General features: G+C 47.5%; 1 protein-coding gene across 1 annotated transcript; it reads left to right on the top strand.

The window, feature by feature from the left end:
- The first annotated feature begins 6,530 nt into the window (after window positions 1–6,530).
- Window positions 6,531–8,187, top strand: LOC123130757 (expansin-B11). Its single transcript, XM_044550571.1, has 4 exons — window positions 6,531–6,834; window positions 6,938–7,050; window positions 7,148–7,344; window positions 7,450–8,187. Exons 1-4 carry the CDS (start codon window positions 6,612–6,614, stop codon window positions 7,778–7,780), a joined length of 864 nt encoding a protein of 287 aa, XP_044406506.1. The 5' UTR covers window positions 6,531–6,611; the 3' UTR covers window positions 7,781–8,187.
- The last annotated feature ends 1,338 nt before the right edge of the window (window positions 8,188–9,525 follow it).

Below are 9,525 nucleotides of genomic sequence, written 5' to 3'. Positions count from 1 at the left end.
GGTTCGATCTTGCGGTGTCCTTACCCAGTGACAGAAGGGGCAGCAAGGCACATATTGTATCGTTGCCATCGAGGATAACAAGATGGGGTTTATTTCATATTGCATGAATTTATCTCTCTACATCATGTCATCTTGCTTAAGGCGTTACTCTATTTTTAACTTAATACTCTAGATGCATGTTGGATAGCGGTGGATGAGTGGAGTAATAGTAGTAGATGCAGAATCGTTTCGATCTACTTGTCACGGACGTGATGCCTATATACATGATCATGCCTAGATATTCTCATAATTATGCTCAATTCTATCAATTGCTCAACAGTAATTTGTTCACCCACTGTAGAATACTTATGCTCTTGAGAGAAGCCACTAGTGAAACATATGGCCCCCGGGTCTATTCTCATCATATCAATCTCCATCACTTTAATATTGTTTTGCTATTTACTTTGCTTTTAATTTTTACTTTGCTTCTTTATATCAAAAATACCAAAAATATTCTATCTATCAGATCTCACTCTCGTAAGTGACCGTGAAGGGCTTGACAACCCCTAATCGCGTTGGTTGCGAGTAGCTATCGCTTTGTGCAGGTACAAGGGACTTGAGCGTGGGCTCCTACTGGATTGATACCTTGGTTCTCAAAAGACGAGGGAAATACTTACGCTACTCTGCTGCATCATCCCTTCCTCTTCGGGGAAAACCAACGCAAGCTCAAGACGTAGCATCCGTGACAGTGGCATGAGGGTGGTCGACAAGGCGGCACGGCGCGCTGCGGCTCGGGACCTCCCCACTTCAGGTATCCCTCCTTCCCCTTCACAGTTGGTCCATAATACTCCCTCACCTACTAGGCTTGTTTTACCTTCCTTCTCTGATGAACACTTGACTAAGGTACTCGCAGATGCGGGTATTACTCTTGATCATAGTTTTGGTTCTCCTTCCTCTCTGATTGCTCTCATTTGGGCCAATGAAGTGGCTCAAGCGGCTTTGGCTAAGGCTAAGGAAGCCGCCGCAACGCCTCCTGCCCCTCCAGTTGTGGCTGCTGGGGCTTCGGAGGCGGGGGGGGGGGGGCGATGATGGTGGGATTGGTCCCCTGGTGAAAAAGGGTGCTTCTAAACGGGCTAAATCCTACTTGGCCCCTTGCAGGTCTAGTTTGCGCATCAAAAACCTCTCTTATAAATGAAAGCCCTCTTCTGGAACATCAGAGGTTTCGGCGCTTGGGGACGCCGAGACCAAATTAAAGATATTGTCAGGGGGGACAATATTGACCTGATAGGCTTGATCGAAACTTTTAAATCCTCCTTCTCTCCTCATGAGCTTTCTTCTATCGCGGGGGCGGATCGTTTTGACTGGAACTTCCTTCCCTCCTCGGGCCATTCTGGTGGCATTCTGTTAGGGTCGAAACGGGATGTTTTTTATTTTGTCGCTTTTGATCATGGTATCTTTTGGGCCAGCACTGTGCTTTTCCATCGACAGCTTAATTCTCTTTGGGAATTTATGGTTGTTTACGGTCCGGCCGACCACTCCCTTTCTCCCATTTTTCTGGACAAAATTTCCAATAAAGTTGAAGCTTGCTCTCTCTCCTTGGTGATTGGTGGTGATTTTAATTTGCTTCGTTCTCCTGCGGACAAGAACACAAATAATTTTTCGTGGGCGTTGGCTGACGCTTTCAATGACTTCATTAGTTCATGCGCCCTTCGTGAGATTCCTTGGGTGGGATCTAGGTACACTTGGACCAACCACCAACCATCTCCTATCCGCTCCGTCCTGGACCGTGTCCTTGTCTGCTCGAATTGGGATTCGCTCTTCTCGCTAGCTACGCTTAAATCTAAGGCCATTGTGGGCTCGGACCATGCCCCTCTTATTCTTGACGCTGGGAACCACTCTATTTCTTCCCCTTCTAGATTTCAGTTTGATGCTTCTTGGCTCCTTATTGAGGGGTTTTGTGATCTCCTTAGCTCTAAAATTAGTGCCATCCTTTCTGCTCCTCATCGTTCCTTTGGACCCATGGATGACTGGCATAAGTGCTCGGCCCTGCTTCGCAAATTTCTTCGGGTTGGTCCCGGAATCATTCGGCCCAGGAGCGCAGAGATAAGGCCCTTCTCCTGGCCCAGATTGAGGCCCTTGATTCTCGGGCTGATGTCTCTGGCCTCTCCGATTCTGATTGGTCCCTCCGGTTTTCCCTTGAACGCGCGTTGATGCATCTGCACCGGCTTAATGAAATTTACTGGCGCCAGAGGGGTTCGTCCAACTGGCTTCTAAAAGGGGACTCCCCCTCTGCTTATTTCTTTGCGATTGTGAATGGGAGACGACGCAGATGTCTAATTGATAGCCTGATTATTGATGGGGTGCGAACTTCTGACCAGGGCATCATCCTTAACCATGTGGTCTCTTTCTTTTCTTCCCTTCTCTCTGCCAAGCCTGACCAGGGGTTCAGGCTATCTCCTAACTTCTGGAACCAGGGGTCTTTGGTTTCTCCGGAGGAAAACTCGGATCCGATGATCCCCTATTCTGAAGAGGAAATCTTTTTTGCTATTAGGAAGGCTAATCCTAACTCTGCCTCTGGCCCGAATGGGTTCTCTATTCCCTTCTTTAAAAAGTTTTGGCCTATTCTTAAAAACCTTATCTGCGAAGTTATTCAAGGCTACTGCCTGGGGACAGTTGATATCTCCAGGCTTAATTATGCGGTTATTTCTCTTATCCCTAAGATTAAGGGTGCTGATTTAATATCTCATTTTAGACCTATCGCGCTCATTAATAACTTTGCCAAGTTTCCTGCCAAATGTCTAGCTACTCACCTTACCCCGGTGGCCCATCGCACCCTCTCTCATACTCAGTCTACTTTTATCAAGGGTCGCTTCATCCTGGATGGAGTTCTCTGTCTCCACGAAATCGTTCATGACATTCACAAATCTGGGAACAAGGCAGTTATTCTCAAATTAGATTTTGAAAAGGCCTAAGATTCGGTAAGCTGGGGCTTCCTGAGACAAGTCCTCCTAGCAAAAGGCTTTGATAGTGGGGTGGTGCACCGAATCATGCACTTGGTCATGGGGGTCCATACTGCCATTAATGTTAATGGGCATATTAGTAACTTCTTTAAGAACTCTAGGGGTCTGCGACAAGGCGACCCGGCCTCGCCCATCCTTTTTAACTTCGTTGTGGACGCCCTATCTAACATCCTATCTAAAGCTGCGGAGGCCGGCCATATTTCTCCTGTTAGTTCCCACCTCATTCCGGAAGGTGTTACGCACCTTCAGTACGCCGACGATACTATCATCTTGGCGGAACTAAATGATCTCTGCATCGGCCATCTCAAATTTCTTCTCCTATGTTTCGAAGCTCTCTCGGGGCTTAAGATTAACTTCTCTAAAAGCGAAGTTATTGTCACTGGTGTTTCAGGCACCAAAGCTTTAAGGGTGGCTCGCTTACTAAATTGCTCTTTGGGTTCTTTCCCTATTAAGTATTTGGGTCTGCCTATTAATTCTGACAAGCTTTATGCCAAGGACTTCGCTCCTGTGGTGACCAAGGTAGGTAATCGTGTGATGCCATGGAGGGGCAGCTATAACACTCAGGCGAGCAAAGTGGCCTTAATTAATGCCTGCCTCTCCTCTCTTCCTATGTTCTTGATGGGATTCTACCTCCTTTCAATGGGCACTCATGCTGGTTTTGACAAACATAGAGGGGCCTTTTATTGGAACGCGACGGATAACAAGCGCAAGTATCGCTTGGTTAAATGGGATATCATCTGTAAGCCCAAAAGCCTTGGGGGGGCTGGGCATCATTAACACTCTTGTTATGAACAAATGTCTGATCATCAAATGGTGGTGGAAGATCATGACCATCCCCCACGACAAGCCTCTGTGGTTCAGCATCCTAAAGGCGAAATACTTCCCTTCTTGTAGTCCTATGTTTGCCCGTGCCTCCGGGGCATCTTAGTTTTGGCGTGATCTTGTTAAACTCCGGCCTATCTTTCAAGGCCTTGTCAAGTTTGTTGTTTGCAATGGTAAGTCTACCAGGTTCTGGCTCGACTGGTGGTGCGGGTCTTCCTCGCTGGCCTCTACTTTCCCTGTTCTTTTCTCTTACTGTTCGAACCCTGAGATCTCTATCTTTGAGCTTGCGTCGAATAATTGGGACCTACAGCTGCGCCGTTCTCTCTCTCCCGAAGAGTTGGAAGACTGGCAACGCCTTGCTACCCTCTTCCCTTCGCTCTCGGAGGAGGAAGACACAGTTGTGTGGCCCCACTCTCCCTCAGCCCGCTTCTCGGTTAAATCTCTCTATAGCAAGCTCATTGCGGGATCCACCACCTCCAAATTCAAGTGGATTTGGAGAGCTCACATCCCCCCTAAGATTAAGGTGTTTCTCTGGCAAGCCTCTCGTGGGCGTTTACCTACGGGTGACCAAATTCATAAACGTAATGGTCCGGGCTCTGACTGTTGTGTTCTTTCTGGAATGAGAGAAGATACACCTCATATATTCTTTAACTGTGTCTTGGCTAAGTTGTTTTGGTGTTGCATCAGATCCTGGATGCATGTGTCCTGGGCTCCGACCTCCTTCGCTGACTTGCGCGCCTTGGCTAATTCTTTGGTTGGGGCCTAGAGGAGATTGTTTTGGGTCGGCTTTGCTGCCATGTGCTGGTCCCTGTGGACGACGAGTAATAAATTTACTATCGAACATGTTTTCCCTGCTAAACCTGGTGACTGCTTATTTAAGACTTGTATATTTCTGCAGCAGTGGAGATTATTGACTAAGGAGGAGGACTGGGATGCTTTTGACGCCATGTTGGCCAAGATCCGAAATTCTGCTATCTCCATCTCTCCAGTCCAAGCGGGCCCGTAGACGTTGCTGCGTTGCTTCGTTATCTTTTCTTCCTCCGGCCTGCATGTCGTATACTGGCCTGGGAGCCATGTACTTAGACATCCCTCTTGGTGTTCTGGGTTGATACTTTGTGATCGTGTGCTGGTTGTTTGGGTCTATGTTAACTCTGCCTGGTGGCTTTATCTATAAAGTCGGGCTATGGCCTTTTATCTAAATAAAAAAAGACGTAGCAGGGTCTCGAACTGTGTGTCTAAGGATCGAAGGTAAGAGGAGGTAGGGAACACGATGTTTACCTAGGTTCGGGCCCTCTTGATGGAGGTAAAACCCTATGTCCCGCTTGATTGACTTTGATGAGTATAGGGATTACAAGAGTTGATCTACCTCGAGATCGTAATGGCTAAACCCTAGATGTCTAGATTGTATGATTATGACTTCCTCTACAGACTAAACCCTCCGGTTTATATAGATACCGGAGGGGGCTAGGGTTTGTACAGAGTCGGTTTACAGAGAAAGGAATCCTCATATCCGAACGCTAAGCTTGCCTTCCACGCTAAGGAGAGTCCCATCCGAAGACGGGGGGAAGCCTTCTATCTTGTATCTTCACGGCCCATTAGTCCGGCCCACGTCATATAGCCCAGACATCCGAGGACCCCCTAATCCAGGACTCCCTCAGAAACACCTTCTCAACCTGAGGCATAAAGAACCGTGACTGTGGATCGACCGTTCCACACAAGTTCACTATGGGAATGGTGAATACAAAGTCTTCTCTAGAACATCTAGAGTGGTTTACAACACACTCTCCAGCAATAGCGACAACAATAATAAGAGGCAAGATTTCAGTAAAGCGGAGGTTACACAGCTTATGCCCCCTTTAGTATTTCGCAAAATGCTCTCAAACTGCTGAACCAAACAACACCAAATTTGGCATACAAGTAGACACACTAGTTTCTGAGATCCTCTCGAAAATTTCAGCTTAGTTGGACACTATTTGCCTACCTAGTATGTTCGTCTCCAAAAAATACTTTGTGTTGAAACTGCGGCTGTCTAAACCTACAAATCACTCTCAAATCTGATGCTCCACTGACTCAATTCTCAAATCAGTTAAGCAGATCGAAGTACTCAATGTAAGGAATGGGCGCACCAAATTTGGTGCCAATCCAAGCACTTTAAAATTTCAATTACTAGTTTGAACACTGTCTAGTCACGTGCAACGGGTCTGGATATAACCTCTTCTTATTCCCCCCCCCCCCCCCTCTCTCTCATGGGTTGTATTCTTATTGTGCGCTCTCTAAGTCTCATAATGGCAGCCACCACCGAGGACTGACTAGAGTTTTCTCCTTGTTAAGGAAGCGCTATCAGTTGTTCGATGTAGCTGAGATCAACGGCTCACATGCGTCGGTCTTATATGGACTGATGTTAGGCTGCCAACACACCTTCATGTGGAGGGACTTAGGTCAACACCTATTTCTGTATTAAAATTCTCAATGGTATGTTGTGAAATGTACATCGCAATCCATTTTCGTTACAAAAGTAGAGTATTGTCTCTCCTATAAATTTTGTTCGTGCTGCATGCAGTGATTAAAAAATAGTTCGCTTAGCCTATTCTGCTTTAGCACCAACCAGTCACGTTCTCCTCAATAATTTACCAGAAGCAGAATCCCCACATCTCTTTCCACGTACGTCTACATCCCCACAAGGTACACTATAAATACCCGTCCCGTGGACACTCCCTGCAACTCACCAAGCAAACACTTGAGCTAACCATATCTAGTCCATATCCTCTCCCAAGCTAGCTCGAAGCAGCAATGGCGAAATCTTTCACCTTATTAGCGCTACTTAGCGCACTGGTTGTCCTCTCACTTCTTGTGAGCCCCATTGCTTGTTCCCGCAAGCTCCCCAGGCCTGCAACCAAGGCCCACAAGAACCACACCGCTGCTACCCCTTCGTCGTCTGCCGCTTATGGCTCCGGCGGCTGGTTAGCCGGCGGCGCGACGTATTACGGCGCCCCCAACGGCGACGGAAGCGACGGTTAGTGCTTGCATGCTTACTCCGCTGGGAGTAGAACGTGGTACATTAACTGCACCGCACAGCGTTGAGATGGGTGGAGCTAAAAATCAGGCCAAAAATGCAGGTGGCGCGTGTGGCTACCAGAGCGCTGTCGGCAACCGGCCGTTCTCGTCGATGATCGCCGCCGGCAACCCGTCGCTCTACAGAGATGGCAAGGGCTGCGGAGCGTGCTACGAGGTCAAGATAACCCCTAAACAGAGTGCTGACTTTTCGTGTATAGCTCCACTCCATTAATGGTCCTAACGAAATGAATTCATATGGCGCGCGTACGCAGGTTAAATGCACAGGCAACCAGGCATGCTCCGGCCAGCCGGCGACCGTCGTCATCACCGACGAGTGCCCCGCCGGGGCCGCTTGCCTCGGTGAGGCCGCCCACTTCGACATGAGCGGCACCTCCATGGGCGCCATGGCGAAGCCTGGCATGGCCGACAAACTCCGGGCCGGCGGTATCATCAAGATCCAGTACAAGAGGTACATACTAATTGAGCGAAGAATTTTGCGCTTGCAGCACAAATTAACAGAGACCGCATTATAATAACTAAGCTAATTTAATCTCGGTGTTTTCGTTAACCGCAGGGTGCCATGCAAGTACCCTGGCATGAACATTGCCTTCAAGGTGGACCAGGGCTCCAACCCCTACTACCTGGAGGTCCTGATCGAATTCGAGGACGACGACGGCGACCTCAACGCCGTGGACCTCATGGAGGCCAACTGCGGCACCTGGACGCCCATGGCGCAGAACTGGGGCGCGCTGTACCGCCTCAACTCCAACACCGGCAAGCCGCTGCGCGGGCCCTTCTCGCTCCGGCTCACCTCCGACTCCGGCAGGAAGCTCGTCGTCAACAACGTCATCCCCGCCAGCTGGAAGGCCGGAGCCACCTACCGCTCCTTGGTTAACTACCCCTAAGTTACAGCCTCATCAACTTTTTTTCACTGCGCCGTACGTGCTTGGCTAGTAACCAAGAAGTGCAGTGCAGAGTGTGGTCGTGGTAATTTAGAACCGCGGGTTAATTTCTACCGCGGGGATTGTATTTATACGAATATGCGTCCGGGAACGGCAGGAGGCTGTGTCAGAGGAGGAGGAGCAGGCCATGCAAAGATTGTGCCAGCTCTTCCCTCCATGGTCTCTCGGCGCTCCCCTAGTGATGCGTGTCGTCGATTTGTATGTATTTTGTTTCTCTTCCTCTGTTTTGTCGATGAGGAGAAAAGCTTGTAGTGCAGTGCAAACTAAAGTTGCACGCCGATGTATCAAGTTGTGTGAGTGTGTTTTTGGAGCCCAATCCTTGAGAGAAATGAACTTTTACCATCAGATAATTTATGTACTGAAATCTGCAATTCCAGCCACTTTATTCAGTTTAATTACCAAGCGTAAAGTCACTCTCTGAACTCTCAATGTGTGTATTACTACTTGCAAACTGCACCTGAGCCACTCTTCGCTGGGGATGCGCTACATTTGCAGAACCTGCCCAAAGTGTGCAGAGCTCTTCCTATGAGCACTGATGTTTTTCACACTCCGTCCTTCATTCTTCATGGACCGTGTAAAGTACCTGTGTTTATAGGAGCGCCATTATTCCCATGGAAAATGAGTACTAGGAACTTTGGTGATCAGTTTTGCTCCTCGGTTACTCCGGTTGTTCTGCCGACGATGACACATGCAGTTCTCCCAAAAAAAGTACAGGAAGGCAGAGGTAGAGACTGTACTGGTCATCAATTATCATCAACACAAGAACTGTTCTCAGAAGGCACTACTGTTACTGAAAGATCGTCGGTTGTACGAGCACCACCCTACAAGCCTACACACAAGAGCTTCAGTTGTACTACTATTCGACTTTACATACTAGAAGGTGATTTAATTATAGGTTCGGCATGTGGGTCTGATAAAATAAAGCTTTCAAGTGCAACCATATGGGACGAGAGGATACGTCCATGGATTTCGATTTAGAAAGTTATCAAGACCCATGCCCATTTCTACACGAGCATTGAGACCTTGGGAGGCTATTCAAGTTGCTAGTATATAATAATATATCTATGCTTCTCTTTTGTCACTTCTATAGATACATATTTCCTTCGTTTCTAAATGTTTGTTTTTCTAGAAATTTTAAATGGACTATCAAAAAAAAAAAGATGAAACTCATGGGCACTACCACCCATGGTTTATTGATATAGGAGAAGCATCCCTTGTGAGAAACCAGAAATTCGTCCCCGACGTGGCTCAAACCCTGGTTGCTGGAGACGCCACTGCGCTCCCTTGCCACTAGGCTACAGCCTAGTTCTCTCATACGAACGTATATAGATATATTTTAGAGTATAAATTCATTCATTTTGTTTCATATGTAACGGAGGGAACATATTGTAGAGGCATAGAGCTATACATGCACCCTACTTAACTCCAATTTGTCCGTCATTGTGTAAAATCAGTGCACTCAAATGAAATGTTTAATATACAAAAAAAAACACTAGACCACATGATTGAGAGTTAAGATGAAGGATGATCAAATTTTATGCAAGGGTTCAATGTCGACAAATGCAGTTCTAGGTTGTTGGTCTTTACGGACACATGCACGAAGACTTTCCAACCATCATTGGCAAGGTCAAACCGGTTCTGATAGGGAAGCGGCGATAACAGCTTTGTCTGTCAACAATAGTGGCCGT

This window comes from Triticum aestivum, chromosome 6A (genome assembly GCF_018294505.1).
Source record: "Triticum aestivum cultivar Chinese Spring chromosome 6A, IWGSC CS RefSeq v2.1, whole genome shotgun sequence".
NCBI lineage: Eukaryota > Viridiplantae > Streptophyta > Magnoliopsida > Poales > Poaceae > Triticum > Triticum aestivum.
The sequence above is the reverse complement of the archived record's forward strand: the minus strand, read 5'-3'. Positions and strand labels throughout refer to the sequence as shown.

Coding starts and splice junctions, on each gene's coding strand:
- LOC123130757 (XM_044550571.1), top strand. CDS start 6,612: ATGGCGAAATCTTTCACCTTATTAGCGCTACTTAGCGCACTGGTTGTC. Junction 6,835..6,937: donor CAACGGCGACGGAAGCGACG/GTTAGTGCTTGC, acceptor CCAAAAATGCAG/GTGGCGCGTGTGGCTACCAG. Junction 7,345..7,449: donor ATCAAGATCCAGTACAAGAG/GTACATACTAAT, acceptor CGTTAACCGCAG/GGTGCCATGCAAGTACCCTG.